Consider the following 20320-nt stretch of genomic DNA (forward strand, 5'->3'; position numbering starts at 1 on the left):
CAAACAATCTCTCAACAACATATAAACTGATTTTTATACAACTGACTACATACCAAGAAATGTGATAACACTGTGATGTACATAATCCTGCAAAAACACTGCAGGTCTGCTTTGAAATTGTTATCCCCATGGTAATTAAGTACTCCATTATCCATTGTCTACCCCCACTCCTACATAAATTCATTTAAAAAATATGGAATTTTAAAGATTTACAATGACAATGAGAATTGAAATCAGTTGTAAGATATATCAGTTATATTACAAGCATAACGTCTAAATAATAACAATCAAAGGAAAGAATAATCCTTTACCACAACTTCATATCTGCCATAGGTTGCAAAGTCTGTTAAATTGTGGTCATAGTCTCGGCCACTATGCGGAAAGCCTATAAATATGGGGGAAAATGCTGACCAAATTGACCCAAGCAATGCAATGATGCTCACTGCCAAAGAAATGGTTACCTAGAGAAAGTGTAGCAGAAACAGAAGGACAGAGTCAGATTTAGAGAAGCTTATACATGTGGAAATGAATAAGTTTTTTTTTTCAATTTGTCATAATCGGACGAAAGCCTTGGTCATAAAGCCATTAATTGTCTCATAATGAAATATTTGCAAATTCACAAGTTACTAAATAATACAGTACAATACTTAAGATCTTTATTGTCTCTCTTATCCTTTTCTTTTCTTTGTATTGTTAAATAATTCATGTATTATGACTATTTGCAGTCTGTCCAGGTCCTTTGTATTCAGTACATTGGTCTTGTGAGGAGGTCTTACTGTTTTCTTGGTTGGGTTATGAGCTGTCACAATATATAGCATCCCACACACCATGAACTGCAAGAGACAAAATAGTTTGAATGTTTAGTCATCTCTACTCAATAATTTGGGAGGTGAATTTTGGAATGCAGCAGCTATTGCATGTAGTTGATGAAAAGTTATCTTCTCCTGTGACAAACCAGTATTCCCAGCCAGCATTGAAATTGAGATACAATGTCTGCCACTGCGATGGAAAGGATGAAGAGGGACGAGCCTATGATGAGCACGCTGATCTAAAAGAGAGACCAAAACAAGTTCTAATAGAAAAATCTGAACTTTTACTGAACAATTCACCTAAGAAAATCCTTTCATGCATCATTATTATATCCAAATAGACCAAAACATGTGCATGCACGTGTCTGTGTCTCACCCCTGTGAGCTTGGGTTGACCCTTCAAGAAGCGATGTAAAGGTTTACTGCCACCCACTGAAGTGTTGTTTTGACTTGCGTCACCCTCACATGGCTCACTTGCAGGGATGAGGGTAGCAGACATCTACCACACAAACCAAAGTAGAATGAAAATATTTAGATCCTCCATTTAAGTTCAAGAGGTTGCTGCACTAACTCGTTTGCATTTTTTGTGTTTTTGTTGTTTTCAGTATTCATATAATGGACATGATCACATTGGCTAGATGGTTCTGTATGCCTGTATGACTGCAGAACATTGAGTAGTCCTCCTGCATGTAGTAATGTGCTTTGTAGTAATGTCATTTTTGAAGCTTCATGCTTGAGATCAAAGGTCTTCATGGGTCCACTCATCTCCTGAGCACCAAGACTAAAACTGTCGGGTCCAGTCACGATAATAGAATCTAATAGTATCAAGGGTCCATATCAGCTGTGATTATGTAATGATTTATAATCTCAAAATCAAAAGCTCTATATAAATCATTATGGTCACAATAAGCAAAATACATGTTTCACTATGAGTCTGCATTTAAAAGTAATTATTAAAAAAAAACTGCTTGTAAGGCTCCATGTGCTACAGACTGCATCCTATTTACAGTTGATGCTAACAGTTGACAAAAGCTTCAAGATTGAAACATCTCCTGAATATGTTTTCTCATTATATACACACAAGTTGGTCTCGAAATGGAAAACTTTTAAAAATTTCCCCCCAAACTCCAGTGAAGTTGTAGAGATGTGAAAATACAATGTCAATCCTTCATTTCATGAGTAGACTAAGTTATGCCTCTCTTAAACATTCCATCCTGCTAAATAAACTAAAAGTTATGTTTGTTAGAAAGCAAGAGTGAAACCAAACCTTGAATTTTGTAGACTTCTGCCTGAGTGCCTGCGACGATTCACATCTGGAAAGTGTTTACAGCTGTGTGTGATTCGCAGACGATTTGTGCAGTCTGAACACAGGCATGCACACATGACTGAGCACAGCACATTGGGTTTGTTGATCGTTTCATGCAGTTAGCTTTGTGTTGTGTAAGTGGAGCATCACAACAGCATCAAAATACATTACACAACATATTTTATAATTTCGTTTATTGATTGGCATTACTCAATTGAACTGAGTGGAAGTTTGTACATGGTGTCTGTGTGTGTTTTAGGAGGGGATCAAATTACTGAATTTAGCAAAAGTACTTTTTAACTGAGGATCATAAAGATTCAACTAGATTCAGATTCAGTCAGATTCAGGTTTTACAAGTGTAAAAAGGATCAACTCCCCAAAAGGAGCATAATTTCTCTTCTCTTCTTCCAGGGTAAACAGACGAATGGGAGGAGTGAGAGTGAGCATTGTGTGTGTGTGCGTAGTGGGGTTATAACGGGGTGGGGCTAATAAAGAAATGTAGATGCAGAGGGAATGTGATGAAATTCCACAAGTAAGACAGGAAATGGATTTGAGAGAGGAGCACTGCCAGCTGCTTTGTTCCACACAGCTGTGTGTTTTCATGTGGCCCCATGAGGTGGAGAGAGGGTAGGAGATTCAGAGAGGAAAGTAGACAAGAGAGATCTGGTTTGGCTAATTGGAGTGACGAGACCACAAAAGAAAGCACAGGAATGATCAGAAAGCCAAGTCAATAACATTCATAGTAGGAACACTGAACACTTGCAGGTAATGAAGTCCAGTGGATGACCTAGAATGCGAGTTGCGCCAGTTAAGAGGCACAATGAGTGAGCCGATCCAGGCAGTGATGGGGCTAGGTCCTAGCCCCATCACTGCCTGGTTCGGCTCACTCATTGGAGGCTAGGAGGAAGAGGAGGAGGCACTGGACTACATTCCTGACCCAGAACTTCATTAGACTTCCAGTTATTCTCTTGAATACACACAAGCCTCATTGATGGGAAAGTAGTTATCGATAAGACAGAACATAAAACAAATATATCGGCTGATCTATAAATAAATAATTGGGTTTGTGATTATAGTATAAATCAAACATCATTAAACAAAATAGTAATCACCTTTGATTTTATTGGAAAACATGTTCATTATTCAGATTTGTTCGAGCTATGTCGTTAAGAATAGCTTACACTGCACACTGCTTCATGGGCTGCTGCTTTTTTTTCAAAACACAACATGATGCACTTACACATTATCATTATCATCATCATCATCATCATCATCATCATCTTCATCATCCTCATCCATGTTCACAAAGAGACAGACTGGATAATTAGCCAAGAAGCTTAATAGATCTTTCACTGAAAGAATTAGGTGTTAATCATCAAAAAGATGATTTACACTAAAAATATAAGGAAGTACAAAGCGTACACTGAAAAGAGAGAGAAATGTTCTCATGCTAACACCGATATCATTATACATGTCATATGATATAATATGTGATCGTTTGCTAAAAATATGAATTGCCAAGTTAGAGTTATGAGACAGGGAAGAAGAATGACATATGCTGTCTTTTCTGAGAGCTAAGTACTTCCGCATAAAGACTGAGTGACAAGACAAGATAATTACATTCACATAATACGCATCGACACTACAATCACATGCCTCCTTTGCTTTTTTTTCAAACTATTCTGCATTTACCAAACTTCTCTCACAGTAGATTACTTTTGCCTTTAATCACAATATATCACGCTACTGTATTAGACATATCTAACATATCTACATTTAATATACAGACTTTGTCATTCAGAGGCCTAAAATCCATATTAAAATTTTGGAATTTAGATTTAACTGTTGAGCATTGGATCGCACAAGTATCATTGTTCAATTCTAACGAAAATACAGTTGTAATACTTTGAGAATTGGATAATAAAAAATTAACACTGCAGCTTTTGATGAGTCACCGGTAAAATACTTTGAACCAATGTCGCCTCTTTTTAAAGGTGTTACCTCCTGTTAAGAATTCAAGGCTGTTCATTGATCACAAACAGGAGCGCTTTTATGTAAAATATTTAAAAATGTACAACAGTCATGTAACCCCTGATGAACCAAAGGCACAATATCAAACATCGTATCTACAGGTTGAGATTATATCCAAGTGCTTTCCCAAGATATGTTGATGTATTGCTTCAGTGGTCACATAATGAAAATCACACCTTTTAGTAAAATAGATGTTTAAATAAATAAAGCACAAACAAGTCGCAAGTGCATTTGAATGAGCACCAGAGACGCATACTGAACAGAATATTAGACGTGTAATAGTTCTCAAAAGATCAGCAGAGCTTTAAGGTGGTCACACATCAGTGACTCATTATTTCTAGTGGTTTCCCCCCTGATCTTAAATTAACTGAATATATTCTCTCTACTTAATGAAAAGAAAAACATTTGAATCGACAACAAGACAGACCTAGAATCTGACGAAAGCTACCCGAAACATACATACATAATAAGTGACATCGTTATGAAAATATGAGTGTATTTCAGTTTGAGCTTATAGTTGCATCGATGAGCATTAGTCACTGGAATAAACACTGAGTGAATTACGCACAGTTGTATATTCTACCACGTCACTAGAGTTATTTGCACATATAAATACATTTAAAAAAACAAAACAAGACTGAACTTCATTGCATTGTTCGGCATTTGTATTGAGTGGAGTCACTGAGCCGCTGAGTCGTTCACAGTCGCACGGTCACGCTAAAGACCTGCAATGCTACCTGGGGGTTTGGCACAGGAAGTGACTGTTATGCTGCTGTGGTTGTGCTTTAATGTACTGCTGTGGCGCTTTATCTATTGTAGGTGAGGTCAGAAAAAATGCACTGCAAATACATCGGCCATTACTATTTCCTGTCTTAAACCCAGATTCTGAGTCTGCTGCTCTATCAGACGTGGCGGTCAACATTATTACATTACGTTACATTACGATCATTTTGGCAGACGCTTTTATCCAAAGCGACTTACATTACATTACCACCCTTCGCAGAGGGGGGAGCAATTGAGGGTTCGGTGCGTTGCTCAGGGGCACCTCGGCAGGGGCTTGAACCGGGGGAGGGCAGGGGCTTGCTTCCGCTTGGGAACCCTCCGGTTCCCAAGCGGAAGCACTACCCACTGAGCCACTGCCTCAACACTCCATTCTACTATTGTGTGTTTTAAAGTCAGTTTTTTGATTCTACAGACAACTGATCGTACGCAAGATCACTCCTAACCTGGATCTGGCCTGCTCCTGGTTCACACCAAACCACTAACCAATGCAGAAATGCAGGGGGGAGGAGGGGCGTCAGTGCAGATTCAACCAGCAGGGGGTTTCCTCAGTTAATCTCAATGGGCTGCGGCTCCTCTTCCTGCTTTGTTCCATCAGGAAGTTGTTTGTCCCAGTAGAAGGAGTCAGAGCAGGAGTAGTCCGCTCCGTCACCTTGCATTAGCATCGGGAAGACGTGGTCCACCATCTCGCACAGACGGGGGAAGCTGAGAGAGGAAAACATGTAGAATATAATAAGGTTTACTATTATAACACAGACACACACCTGCATATGCATGTGTGCAGCCACATTATATGGATGAAAAGCAATAGAAACTGAGAATGTGTCTTACGAAGAGATATTGGTTTTGGCATGTTCCTGTATCAACTCCCCCTTTGGATTAACGGTGAAGATTCTGTTCAGAGGAACGCCCACCTCTTTGTAGGAATACACATCCTGAAATCACACACAGCCAGCATTATTATCAGAGCTAAAATATGCACACAAACCTTATTGTCACGTTTAAAAGTCTGTGTGTGGCAGTTGTGACCTATGAACATTTGCACCGCATGCTTGGGATGTGACAATGTGTGTGTCTTACCGTAGCTCTGTTGCCAAAAGCAGCGTAGAAGGGTTCAGTGTTTGGGTGGAAAAGGTGCTTAATATCAGACAGACACTCGATCTTGAACTTCTCTGGTTTCTTCTCAATCACCTCCCTGCACAGTGAGATGAAGAATGAGATCCCACACATTTTGCATTACTTCGGCAAGGTGAAAGCTTCACATTCAAAGTTTCCTTTAGCAGTACAATTGTGTTCATCCAATTTGAGGTTTAAAAGGGATTAACCCCCTAAATAACTGAGATTGTATTTATCTGTGTGTGTGTGAGAAAGAGAGAGAGAGAGAGAGAAAAAAAAAGACCTGTGCAAGGCAGAAAAAAGGCTGCTGGGGCTGAGCAGTACTGGGCCCATTGGCAGCATGGTTCCCCTCTCATTGACCCAGTGCAGGTATCCTCGCGTCATATCAGCCATGCCAATGGCCCTCGCCGAGCAGTACATGAATTTATAGCCATTCCTGTGTGTGTGAGAGAGAGAGAGAGAGAGAGAGGGGGAGAGCACTGATTTAATTACTAGTGCAAGTACTGAGAAACAATTCTAGGGAAAAGCAGGTTTTACTGCAAATACATTGAACTGCAAGAGAAGATAGATGACAGAACTAAAACATGAATGCAGTGTGTGAGGCTTGACTCACTGGCTGACTCTGTGGTAGAGGCGAGCTATACCCTGATGGGTCCAGTCTTTACCCAGGGTAGGGAGGATGTGACCCAGGGTGTCTGACCTGCAGCCAATCAGAACACAGAGAACATTACATCATCAGTGCAGATGTACACACACACACACACACACACACACACACACACAGACACACAGACTAAGGAGGAACCAAACCCCTTCCCCACATTTGTGTGAAGCCTGACACCTAATGGTGAACAGCAGTTACTGAACATCTGCTGGTCTTTGGTACCAGCTGTTGTCAGGATCTGATGAATTCTAAATGGTAGCAAAGTGGGAGGAGTTCTTTTGAGCGGACGGAGTTACAGAAATAAAAATCGAATGAATTCTCTGCATAAACTGAGTCATACTTGTGATGCTTGAATGGACATGAAACTTGAGAGTTGACTCATCCCTACAAACAGGTCCTGTCTGTGGCAGTAATGTAACCTTATAATGCTCTGATCAGAATCTGTAACTTAGCCCAGCTTCCACTTCAGTCTATGTGCTTTCCACCATTTAAGAATTCACACAAATTCAGGGTTGGGGTTTGGCTGCAGAGGCACTTTTAAGATGCCAGCAGGTACAGCCGAGGCACGGTGAGGCTACTTCAACAGTCAAAGGTGTCTGCTCACCTTTCATTGACAAATCAATCATAAATCAATCAGCACTTTGCAAACAAAAAAGGATATGGACCATTTCATGAGATCCAAGCTATTGGCCCATATGAGTGCTGTACTGTGCAGTGTCGTGGTTTCTAACCTGGTGATAGTTCCATCTATATCGGAGATAACAATCTTGTCATCCCAGCTCCAAAGGTAGATGGTTCCATGACAACGACAGGTGCCCTGATACTGTGTGGTCACACTGAACACCACATCATTAGGTCCCTCCTTAAGCTGCAGACTGGCCTGCACACACACACACACACACACACACACATTTAAACATTTGACATTGGCAAGACATGAATATAATATCTACAGAATAATAACTATAATGGCTCTTTTTGTGATGATAATAGCACATTTTCATTTTTTGGTAGACATTTTTAAATGACCTCAACCAGATTCCCCAATGTCAGATAAGCTGAGAACGCTCCCAGCCAGTAAAGGTCGTAAACATCTGTTATGTAAGCACAGAATCTGTTTGTATGTATGTGCACTGTGTAATGAGCCTTTTGCTCAGCGTGAATGTGTAAACGCAGCATGTGCAGCTTGAAATCACCATGCTGCTGCTACAGAGCTCAGCTTCACAGATGCCATAAACAGCTTTATTACACATTTTACACCCAGGCATTCCCACATACAGGTCAACAGAGAGGCACAAAGATAAAAGGTAAGAATATGAAAGAAAGAATGCAATATTCAGCAAGATGTTATAAATACCAGTTGCTCTGAGGTGAGTCGAAGGGTCTTCTTGTAACACACATTGCCGGGAGTCATGAGGGGCTCTGACAGGCAGGATCCTAACACCTGATTGGACGATCCATGGTCCTCATCACTGGAAGATGACTCGTCCTTCATCCTGATAAAAGAGAAATAACAGTTTTGGTGTGGCACATAGACAAAGAGTGTGTACATGCGTGTGTGTGTTGCACCATTAAGTCACCTGCTGACTGTGGTCATAGTGAGTGACGTGTCTCCTCTGTCTCCTGCTGCCTCTGTTGCTGATTCCTTAAGGACACAAAAGGTCAAAAGATGTTTGACGGACACACTTTGTATGTTACTAATAAAGTGTGTGTCTGTGTATGTGTGTGTGCATACTGATTTGGAGTCGCTGTTCCTTCTCCTCCATGAGAACCACCAGCGTCCTCCTTTCTTTGGCATCTTCTCCTTCATGATGTTCTCCACTGAAGCCTGGAGAACATGCACATAGAACTCAAAACTGACAGAAAATGTAACTTAAAATTTGACAGACATACTCAAAACTATTAGCAAAGCAGATCGCACAAACATATCAAAACTACAAAACAAGCTAGTGAAGAAAAGTCAATTACAACTAAAAACATGCAAGCAGATTATAGAGGATGCAAATGTCAAATCTAGAATAAGGAGAATTCTGAATAATTCTCGAGAAATAGAGATGGAGGAAACGTGAGGAGACAGGGAGAGAGGCAGACAGACAGACAGACAGACAGACAGACAGACAGACAGACCGACAGACATGCCCTGACCAACAACCAAGCAGAGCCAGGAAACAGCATACAGGTTGTGAAGAGCTGGACCCAAACAGGCCCGGGAAGCAATATGAGAAGAGGCCAAAAGCAGAAAACATGTAACTCAAACACCAACACTTTGGATGGATGGCGAGAGGAAAAATGTGAAAAAAGGAGAAAATGGAGGAGGGGAATAAAGACATGTTATTAAGCCCCAAAGGGAACAGATTTAAAGAAGGGTTTAGTCAGAAATCAAACCCATGCAGTAACTAAGGTGGATGCCAGTTTAGTAGGTGCAGAATTAGTTGAATTTATACAAAATAACATTGCACCAAAGTGAAACATCAGTGTCAGTTAGAATTGATTTTGAAATGCTGGAGGTGCACAGAAGAAAATGCTCACACTCACACACACACACACACCAAACATGGAGTGAGCGATGACTGTGGGTGTTTATTTTGAGCCACTCATCCTACGCTACGGCTTATTAATCCGACAAACAGGTAGTGTGTGTGTGTTTGTGTGTGTCTGTCTGTGTGTAAAAAGCACAAGTAATCAACCTGAAGCCCAGAATAAACACAGAACAGCTAATGAAAATGTGTTAGATGATGTTTAAAGAGATTGAATCTGTCCACAGAGGACAACTATTCCTTCCCATTTTAGGGGGGACGGGTTTGCCTTCACTCCTACAGATAAGAGGAAGGATTTCTCTCTATTTTCTGCCCAGTCCACCTGTCTTATCTTGCACTGACACACAGATTCCCTTCGTCTTCCCGCCAAAGAGAATAATAAAGAAAACAATAATAAAGAGAAGCAGAGACACATGTCATGCTTCACTGTGGTGGTTTTACCTGGGGCAGGGGTTTCTGATACACCTGCAAGGCCAACATGACAGGAGCGGCTGTGCTCCAGTTGTAGTACCTGAAACAGACAGCAGAGAGTAAACTAAACACTCGTATCTATCTGTTGCCTGTTTTACCTTGAAATGTTGCAATACACTGAAAAACATTGACATAATTCTAAATGCATGTGCAGGCTAATTATTTTCCTGCAGCACGGTGCCACGCCACTAAGGATGGTGTGTAGCATTTTATTCTGAAATTGAGAAATTGCTGCCAGTCAATGATGACAGTCACTCATATTAGAGTTGAAATGGATGTATAGGGAAGAATGTTATCCTCTACATCACAGACGACTGCCACACTTTCTAAACTCTAAACTGCTAAGGTGAAGCACACACACACACACACACACACACACACACACACACACACACACACATTATGTTGCATATACATACTTGTTTCCTATTTTCACCACCAGGTTAGGGTCGTCAATAAGGGAGGGGTTGTCAGAGAACTGCTGGTAGGAAACTGCTCTCTCCTGGAATTGCTCTGTGGCATGCAACACACGCAGACAGAGAGAGAGCGAGAGAGAGAGAGAGAGAGAGAGAGAGAGAGAGAGAGAGAGAGAGAGAGAGAGAGACAAGCACATAGATGGACAGACAAAACATAAAATCATTTCTTAAGATGTTAGTTTTGTTTCACAGATCTCATCATGTTTATACATATTAATGTTTGGCATATACAAAATAAATGACGAACCGATTCTATGTCATTCATGTCAACACACACACATTTTTAATTTCACCACAGTAACATCTTCAGTGCTGTCGTACCTCTTGTGATCTCTCTGTTGTCCGTGAGTCCTCCACACAGGGAGATGGCGACATGAGGCAGGTCTCCCATCGGGTCCGACAGGCTGTCCATGCCACTGTCCAGCCCACTGCTGCCCAACGACTGAGGGGACTGACTGGCGCTCCGCACGGCCATCATCATCAGCTCTGAGCCGCCCTTCACTGAGCTGCAGCCACCATCACTGAGCAGGGAGCAGAACTACACACTCAGACACACACAGGGATGGGAAATGGCCTCTGTAGTTGTGTGTTATATGTGTGTGTGTGCTCATATGTTACTGTACCTTTTTGGGAAGTAGAGAGCAGCTACTTCAGGCTCCAGCTCAGTGATGTCATCCAGGTAGATACCATCAGCGCCGAGGTGTTGGCTTCTCTTTTCTGTGAACAGCATCATGCATCATCAATATGTGAAGGAACGCAAGCATCTATTGGTAATTATATTCATATTTTATTACTGTATTATTAATACAAGCCAAGAGAGGGAGAGACAAGAGAGCAAGAGAGAGAGAGAGAGAGAGAGAGAGAGAGAGAGAGAGAGAGAGTTCATACCTTTCCTCTTGGAGGGTGAGTCAGTTCTTCTGATGGGGCTTCCTCTGATCGCGCCTTCGTCCAAGTTATCCGAGATAATTCTACAAGGCAGCGAGCAGGCCGACAACCTCTCCACCTCTGCACACAACTCCATGGTTTCCACCTCTCTGTCTGAGGAGAAGAAGAAAGTACAAGAGGGTCACAGCCAATTCATCTCATGCATAAGAGCAAATTCACATGGTCGACTATTCCATCATCGCTTCCCTCTATGATGTTCACTTTACTGTAGCACTGAACCGGGCTTCCCTTGAAATATATATAGATATAAATATAAGAATATCTTCTGTTTTTTTCACACATAAGTGTTATTACCAAGTTCTCCTCCGGCTTTAGTGTCTTCTTTGTCCTCTTTGTTTCTACCAGGAGCCCCCGTCTCCCCAGGCTGAGGGACAGGAGGGACGTATAGAGTGAGCGACGGAGGTCCGGAGTCTGTGATGGTTCTGAAGTGAGTGCTGTCAGACACGGGGATGGAGACTGTGGAGGGGAGGTCCTGATTCTGGTGGGACATCAGGAATGAAGGCTAGAGTGTGTGTGTGTGAGAGAGAGAGAGAGAGAGAGAGAGAGAGAGAGAGAGAGAGAGAGAGAGAGAGAGAGAGAGACTTTTTAGACAATACTTCCTACTACACAACAGCTTCTGTGGTGTGTGTGTGTGTGTGTGTGTGTGTGTGTGTGTGTGTGTGTGTGTGTGTGTGTGTGTGTGTGTGTGTGTGTGTGTGTGCGTGCGTGTGTGTGTAGATACCTTGGCGGCCTGTGGCAGCTCCCCCCACGTCCACAGCATCTCCGGGTTGTCTTTGCTCCGATTGACCAGCTCAGAGTCGCTCTTTGGAGAATCTGAATCCCCGCCGCTGTTGGGCAACAGTCAGAAATGTTATTTTCATTCCAGAGCTAACTTCCACATGGCCAAACATCAGGCATATAACCATCACATTATCATCAATTTCTTTGATTCCCTTGACAGAGGGCGATAGAGAGGAGACGATACCTAACACAGGACGTGAAGCGAGAGCTCTGCTGAGGACAGGAGATGGACAGACCACAGGTTGGAGGGAGGGAAAGACTCTTATCAATCAAGGTGCTACAGATGAAGCAGAAATACAGACAGAATAGAAAAGGGAGACAAGAGGGAGGAGAGGAGATGAAGAGGATTGGTTTAGTGTCCATTAGAAGTAGATTTAAAGGGAGTTTCTCAGGATACGTGTATTAGTCTGTGTGTGTGGGTGTGTGAGTGATCAATACCTCTGTGATGAAGTGTGAGTCCAGTCAGTGCTGGGATGTGTGTGGGTGCCAGCTGTGGATACTTGATCCCCATATACGCCTCTGATAAGAAAACAACACACACACAGGGAGACAGATGACAGTCAGATGCACACAAATGCTATTTACTATCATCACTCAGATGCACTATCACCCTGCTGGCTCAGATGAAGTCCAGCAAGTCCAGCAAGTGGTGACTTCCTCTGAGGTTTGACCCCAGAGAAGGTTTAAGACCAATTTGGGTATATCATGAAGAATGACAAGCAGGAATTTTCCCATTCCCAACATGTGGTCAGTTTGCAAAAGGAAGCTCTGAATCCCTGCAGTAGGAGGGAGAGAGCAGTGTGGGAACGGGACTAAAGCTTGGAGCAAATCCAGCAAAAGAGAACTCACACACACACACATACACACACCCACAGACATAATTGTTTGAAAGCTTTCATTTGATCTATTATTATTGATTATTCCATATTTCTTTCCATTATTTACAACTGGACTCGTTAATCTAATCTTACTTCATCCAGAGGAGATAACGTACACACACACACACACACACCTGCTGCAACCTCCTTCCCTCTCCTCGTCAGAGCTCAAGTCGATGGTGAACATGTCCTCGTCCTCTGAGAACTCTTCCCCGCTCTCCTCTCTCCTGCCTCCTCCGCTCCCCTCTGGACGCGTCTTCCTCCTCCTCTTCCTCCTCTTCTTGTTGGCCCCTCCGTCGCTTTGCTGCTGCCCCAGGTTCTGCACGGGGAGCGAGCTGCCTGTGATGGCGTCTTGGGAGAGAAGCATCGAGATTGTTCAGAGACACACACACACACACACACACACTTTTCTTTAATTTTCGAAGATGCTGAGTGGTTACCATGGTGACGAGCGGCGCCTCTGCCCAGCTGGGACTCCATTAACTCTGCTCCACCCGACATGATGGGGGAAGTTGCCAAATAGGAGGGGACTACTTCCTGTCAACAAAGAAAGTGGAATCTTATAAAGTCCCCATCCAGAATCACGACAAATAAAGAAGTAGTAAAGGAGAAGTAAAACGTGTTTTTGTCTGGGAAATGTATTCTTCTGTGTGGATGAAAGAGAGTAGGAAAATGATCTTTAGTCGGTATTGTGACATATGCACATAATGCACAGATGAAACAGGTTTGTCAGGTGGTTCTGTGGTTTGAGCTCAGACGAGTGACATCAAACACACACGAGAGATTCTGTATACATTAAAGATCCAAACCGTGTGGGTGTGGCTGCTGTATGAACATAAAACAGCACATTTACCCAGATGGCTCATTTAGAGGAATGGGATGCTTCTTATTATTTTCGGAGCAAAGTCGCAGCATGTTGTTTGCCGTTGTTGACTCAGCGAGTGCGGCGCATGATGGTGACCAGCCTGAAACATGACGCCGATGGAAAAACTCGTACGTCTGGAAAACACTGGTGACATTCAGCAAAACAGTGACAATGACACCAATGGACTCCAGATAAACAGCGGATGGTAAACAGTGATGCGCTTGCTTGCACATATTTTGGGAATTGCTAGTTATAAATAGAATCGATCCTTAAAAGTCAAATGCTTGTGGTTTACCATCATTTAATCAACTGAGACGACAATTCATCCACTCTTTTTGCAAATACAAATTCATTCCTCCAATTCTCTCATGATCGTTTTTGCCAAAGCACAAGCCCAAACACATCCTTCAGTTACTCCCGATTACCTTCAGGGAGGATGTGTGTATGTGTGTGTTTGTGTGTTTGTGAGTGTGAGAGACAGAGGGGGGTTGATGTGCTATGTTTGTGTTGTTGTTCACATCTGCTACCCTTTTGCTTTGCTTCTATCATAGTGCTCACACGTTTCATTGTCTGTCTCTCAGTCTGTTAGTAGGTAGATTTAGTTTCAGTCACATTCTGCGGCAGACAACGAAGAACATGAACTGGGCAGAGCTATAAATAACCCTGTGAGGGTAGAGTTATGTTAAGGGGGGGGGTTTCAATGTCACAAGACACACGGGCGGACATGAGACAATCTAACTGATGTCAGCAAAGTGAACGTGTGCGTAACTCTGCGTTTGTTGGTGGCAGGGAGAGTTTGAAACATTCTGCTGAAATGAGGATTAACCTTCTGTAACCATTGCAGTTGTGTGTTTATTGACGCTTGACACTCAAATACGACTATGATTCAGTTAAGAATGGATATGGATTGAGAACATGATTACTTTTATCATTTTTCTATTGATTTTGTCCAAAGTCCAGTCGACTTTCCAATCCTCCTTCAGTTGTTTTTGTACTATTTCAGAGCGACAAAGGCTATTCAGGAAGTCTGTCTGCTGATTGGCTGTTAGTGTCCTTCCATACATGACCAGCATTTACATTGTCAATACTGTGTGTGTCTGGTTGTCACAAGGCACCGGTATGAGGCCCTGGGATGAGCAGGAGACAGTGAGACGGCATGAGCCTGAGAAGTGAGAGAGCAAGTCACTGTGCTCATTAATATGCAAGACACTTCCCCATTCTAGTCACACTACAACCTCTAAACCACAGATTTCTGCCTCCTTTCTACTAAAGCAGGTTGCTGCTTTGAAATGCATTATGACATAAACCACATGGAAGTGGTTTTGAGTCAAAGGGCTTTTCTGTGCTGCGAGGGGAGATGATTGAACTCTGCACTCTGGTGGTGTTTGTCAAATCCAGGTCACAAGCACGTGAATAAAATATAGAAACTGAGAATTCTGTGGCAATAAATAATAAATCATCGGACACTGCTGTTACCATTGGCAACATATAGAGAAAAGAGGAGAAGAACAGAAATCCAGACAGGCGTTTTTCAATAATTATACCAATTGTCTCATAATTGTGTGAATGAGAGTCTGTGTGTGTGTGTGTGTGTGTGTGTGTGTGTGTGTGTGGGTGTGTGTGTGTGTGTGTGTGTGCGCGTGTGTTCTCAACGCAGCAGGTAGGCTGACCAGTGTGTGGTTATGTTCTCCACCTGCTCATCTGTTTTCTGGTCAGTAAAATCACGCTGACCAGACGCTCTTGTTTCCTCCAGCTCATGTTTCAGCTGTTCTACTAAAGTTTTATCTGATTATATGCAGATGGAGGCAGCAAACAAATCCCTTTTGGCTGATAGATTAAAGACAAAAGATCAGCTATTGTTCCACCAGGCTGTCTAAAAACCTTCAAGTGTCATTTCTTCAGCTGTGAATTGTGCAGACATGTTGTTCCTTTGTGTCACTGTTTCATAATTTTGTTTACTATCTAAAATGTTATTTGATCCTGTGTCCCTATATTTCAAATCTATGCATGCTGTGGCAGGATCTCTTGCTTTCTCACTCACTATCAATCCATATGCATACAGCATAGCACAGTACATACATGCACAGTATATACAGTAGGTATAGGCTCACATTCACTTCTACGCTCCTCTGGGCTTGTTTGGGCATGAAAAGGAGCCTGATTAGTAAAGACATTAGATGAGCTTAACAAAAAGTAAAGGAAATGGGGATTTTTGTTTTGTTTGGGGGGAATCAAATAATGGTATGATTGCTGATGTGAGAACTGTCCCTAAACAGGATTAAACGCCTGCCAAACTACTGTCTATCACTCACCAGCATGTTCTCAGTCTCTTTGACAAAGAAGGCCTCTCCATTCTCTCCCAGCTTCATGTGCAAACTCACCGGCTCTCCATTAATCTCAATGTCCACCTGCACAATAGAACACAGGACACATACAACAATGTTTTCACCTCATAATGTACTGAACAATCTCAGACTAGGGAGGTGTGTCTTCATGCACACATGCATACATGCTGGCACAGGGCAAAAACAGAGAGAGAAAGGAGGAGCAAGGGACATATAGAGAGAGAAAGGGAGGGAGGGAGGGAGGGAGGGAGGGAGGGAGACGTATAGGGAGCTCCATATATTCTCACCACTTTCTCACGAGACCGCAGCACGCCCATCTTGCCGAAGCGAACATGGAAGGGGGAGCACTGCAAGGTGCCGTCGGGCTGTCGGACCACGATGACATCTATACATCCAGATAGTGTGGCGGGGTTGAGTCCCCTGTATAGCTCCTTGACCTGCACAAACACTTGACCCGCCAACTGGCCCACATAGTTCATGGTCTGCAACTGGAGATGGAGAAAACAGAGGCAGGCACGAGTTGTTGGTGTTGTTGTTGTTGTTGTTGGTGTTGTTGTTATTGATTTTTGTCCCTTTGCACCACATATTTTGCCTTTAATCTTAAGTTATTTTTCATTTTCACGCCTTCACTGTGAGGTCTTTAATGGACTTCCTGGCTGTTGTGGGCCAGAAGCATCAAATGTTTGGTAACATTTTGCACAAAAGCTGAATGATAATGAGGTTGTGTCTCCACACTGCAGGAGCTTAAAGAAATGTGATTGATGTTGGTTATTCCATTAACTAGTGACCTACCACTGATTCAAATTATAGCTGTTGGACAAATTGGTGAAACTATAAACAAACATGGTGTGGACATTCTATTCTCTATTCTAGACGTGCTGAGGCTGAGGTATGTTTGTGGGTGGAGGAGGTAGATTGTGTGCTGAAGTGTTCTTCAGATCTTGTATTTATTTTGTGAAAATAAAGGATGAAACCATTGCAGAATCTTGTTTTTCCTCTCTGACAAACACGCTCCTGGAATAAGGAAGAGATTAATTGTTCCGTGTCAGCGTTTGTGATCCAAAGTTGTAATGCTGTAATGTCTAGAATGCCAAGCAAGGCTCTGGAGTCAGAGAAAGAGAGAGAGAGAGAGAGAGAGAGAGAGAGAGAGAGAGAGAGAGAGAGAAAGAAACAAGGGAAATGCATTCAAGGGACTCCGAGATGGGTGCTTGTTGTTGTTCCAAGGCCAGAGAGAGTGAGTGTTTGTGTGTGTGTGAGAAAGAGGGAGAGACAGAGAGACAGAGAGACAGAGAGAGAGAGAGAGGGCGAGGGAGAGAGAGTGAGTGAGACACAGAGAGAGAGAGAGAGAGAGAGAGAGAGAGAGAGAGAGAGAGAGAGAGAGAGAGAGAGATGAAGGAGAAAGAGAGTGAAAGGCCACAGGAGGACGAGTGAAGGAGGAATATGGGTGGGAGATGATTCAGATATGAAGAAGCTTTGTGTGCAAGGAGGAAAATGTGTTTGGTGCCTGAAGAAAGAAAAGACAGAGGGGAAGAGAGAGACCTGGTGTGTGTGATCCCATATCACATCCCACCTGTTTGTGTTGACGCAGATTCAGAACTGCTGACACAGACACACACACAGACACACAGACACACAGACACACAGACGCACAGACACACACACACACACACACACTGACCTATCATGAAACGTTGCTGAGAGGTTTTGGGGCTGTGACCCCATGATGATCCCATGTCTCTATTCTGCTGCACATCTAACATTCTAACATACACATCACAGGCTTGTTCTGACCGCCCCACAACACATAACCACACACAGAACAGGGGGTGGAGTTGTTTGACAATGGTTACATAATTATCTTTACCCTTTGTCACACACTCTCTACTGTCCATTGACTTCCTCTTAGTCAGAAACACACATACACACACACACACACACACGCACGTGTGCACGCGCACACACACACACACACACACACACACACACACACACACACACACACACACACACACGCACATACACACACACACACAGAAAAAGTAACCACCGTTCACGTGTGAGTGGGGACACACAGAATACCATTTCTGCTTTACAGCTCATAACAACACAGCTGCATTATGTAATTACCAATCAGGTATTGATAATTGCTATTCAATACACTTAGCATGTTGTTTTAACACCATAAAAAGAAATGTAAACAACAACATCAACGGAAATTGTAGTCTTAAAGTCTTAGTCGGGATGTTTGTAATGTCATTATCAATTTGTCATTTTCACATTTCATGAATTCAATTGTCTAATTCCCAGCCTGTGTCTCAATGCTGTGATAGACTTCTCCTTTGTGAAATACTGAATTCCCTTTATATTTGAGATTGTTTTGGATTAATAGTGTTGGGGGAAGTGTAACCTTCAGTCCACCATCAGGTCACAGAAAACCTATAGGAAAGGACGTTTAGTGTCCTGCTGACCCGATCCAAATGTTCTTAGTTAGACACAGAAAAATAACACACACGGCTAGAGAATGTGTGAAAATGTGTTTTTTAATACTAAGACTTACTGAATTTGACTCTGTGACACACACACAGATGATTTAAGATGATGATCCTGATGATGTTTATGGTGATGATGGTGATTATGATGGTGATGATATCTACAGCATTATACAATTACACTAAATCAATCTCGCTCTCTCTCTCTCTCACACACACACACACAGACACACACACACTACACACACTACACACTACACACAGACGCAGCCAGCCATGTGACCACAGCAGCGGGCTTGTTGACTGTTTACAGGCACATAGGTCACATTTGTCATATTGAAATAATCGAATCGTTTCATTTTGAGGATGCATATCATCCTTTGTACCCTGAACGCACCGCAGAAACAGAAGCAATGACACGTTAGTTTGCTATAACGTCAAACCGTGTGTGACATGTAAACACACACGGGGTGAGGCTCTGCAGCACGGTGCCTCTGCGTTCATTCAACACGCATAACACACACACACACACACCGACACACACCGACACACACACAGGCGTCCCAGAATAACAACCCTGCAGTTTGCGATATAATCGAGACATGTGAACCCCTGACCGCAGCTTTATTGACATTATTTCATGCACTTACATTATTTACTGACGCCGCTTCTGTCTCCGGGATCTTTCCGCCATCCAAACATCCACCGGACAATCTTTACAGCAATTCCGTCACGGTTCGGCACGGTTCCGTATTCAGACTGAGCGTATGGGTACCGGTCGGTCCACAGTGTGATTCTGAAGCCTGATCGGGCTGCTTCTCTTTTGAACGGCTCATAAATATTCCTCCTCCCACCGCCCAGCCGTGACGTCACACGGCCCACGGTAATTGGCTCTGCTCGTAAAATCATCTCGTGTTTTTAAAAAATGTGTTACAACGTGGGTCGATTTCTTTGTTTAGAAACATATAACATAAAGGAGCTGCTCTTATGTGTGTTTTAACATGTTGGTGTTGCATTCAGGAACGCATTCATAAAACAAGATCTGTCATGTTTCTTCCGTTTTTCCAGGAATTCCATAGGGGACAGAATGGGAATGTGAATGGAATCCCTATAGTCTGGCACCAGTATGGAGTCAGATAGAGAAGTGCAGATCTGGTCCGTCCATCCTAAAGCACCACATTCCCATTAACGACCGGATGTAAATACAGTTTTCATGTTAAATATATTTAAGAATTTAATTTAATTTATGTTAAATAGGCTTCAGTTTCCTTCCTTTCTATATGACGTATACTATCATAGAAGTGATGAAGTCCGGTCGTTTGTGCTGAAAGAGGAGCGGTGCTTATTCTTATCTTAAAGAAATACAATTCCCTTTGTGTGGAGCGGTGGAGACAAGAATAGCAGCGACATTCGGGCAGCTTGAAGGCATCTCAGCGACTTGACAGTGTGTCTGCGGTGAGAATGTAACTGTACCCACCTGTCACCTGACACACAGAGGCCAAGATCAACCCATCATCTGTGTGTCACTGATTCCAAGTGTGTTTCCATGACCAAATGAGGAGCTTTGCTTTAAACTACATGGAGGGATTACACTTCCTAACATTTTACGTATTTGTCAGAGAGCATGAGAAGAGCAGCAGAGGAGTATAGCTCAGCATATTTATGTGTCTGTCAGTGACCCACAGGGTGACAGAGTGAGACATGGCAGAGAGAAGGAAGACAAATGGGAGAAGACAGAGGAGAGAGAGAGAGAGGGAGAAGCTGACCAAGGAGACTGCAGGAGGCTCGTGTAGCGAATGCTGAAGATTAGATCAATCAGAGATGCAAC

General features: G+C 42.8%; 1 protein-coding gene across 2 annotated transcripts; it reads right to left on the reverse strand.

Annotated features, from left to right (window-relative positions):
• Positions 1-5293: 5293 nt before the first annotated feature.
• lpin1a (lipin 1a) lies at positions 5294-19312 on the reverse strand. 2 transcript variants are annotated; one of them, XM_076155488.1, is made up of 23 exons: positions 19143-19312; positions 16291-16491; positions 15971-16066; positions 13234-13330; positions 12928-13144; positions 12354-12434; positions 12100-12192; positions 11857-11962; positions 11430-11637; positions 11079-11228; positions 10814-10907; positions 10512-10711; positions 10134-10227; positions 9685-9754; positions 8442-8534; positions 8287-8351; positions 8064-8202; positions 7438-7586; positions 6656-6742; positions 6326-6478; positions 6007-6121; positions 5758-5861; positions 5294-5631 (listed from the first exon to the last, which is right to left on the reverse strand). In XM_076155488.1, the coding sequence occupies exons 2-23, from the start codon at positions 16480-16482 to the stop codon at positions 5475-5477; spliced, it is 2760 nt and encodes a 919-aa protein (XP_076011603.1). In that variant the 5' UTR covers positions 16483-16491; positions 19143-19312; the 3' UTR covers positions 5294-5474. The 2 variants fall into 2 exon arrangements, with proteins under 2 accessions (XP_076011603.1, XP_076011604.1); XM_076155489.1 differs by lacking the exon at positions 12100-12192.
• Positions 19313-20320: the final 1008 nt, after the last annotated feature.

This window comes from Genypterus blacodes, unplaced genomic scaffold (genome assembly GCF_046128005.1).
Source record: "Genypterus blacodes isolate CSIRO-AG114 ecotype Tasmania unplaced genomic scaffold, CSIRO-AGI_Gbla_v1 ptg000067l_1, whole genome shotgun sequence".
Taxonomy (NCBI): domain Eukaryota; kingdom Metazoa; phylum Chordata; class Actinopteri; order Ophidiiformes; family Ophidiidae; genus Genypterus; species Genypterus blacodes.

What these genes read in the sequence shown, in the direction of transcription:
- lpin1a (XM_076155488.1), bottom strand. Translation starts at nt 16,482, where the DNA reads ATGAACTATGTGGGCCAGTTGGCGGGTCAAGTGTTTGTGCAGGTCAAG. An exon ending in GACTCACCTCAGAGCAACTG is followed by an intron (nt 7,587 to 8,063) that starts GTATTTATAACA and finishes GTGTGTGTGCAG; the next exon opens with GCCAGTCTGCAGCTTAAGGA. An exon ending in GCCAAAACCAATATCTCTTC is followed by an intron (nt 5,632 to 5,757) that starts GTAAGACACATT and finishes TTCCTCTCTCAG; the next exon opens with CTTCCCCCGTCTGTGCGAGA.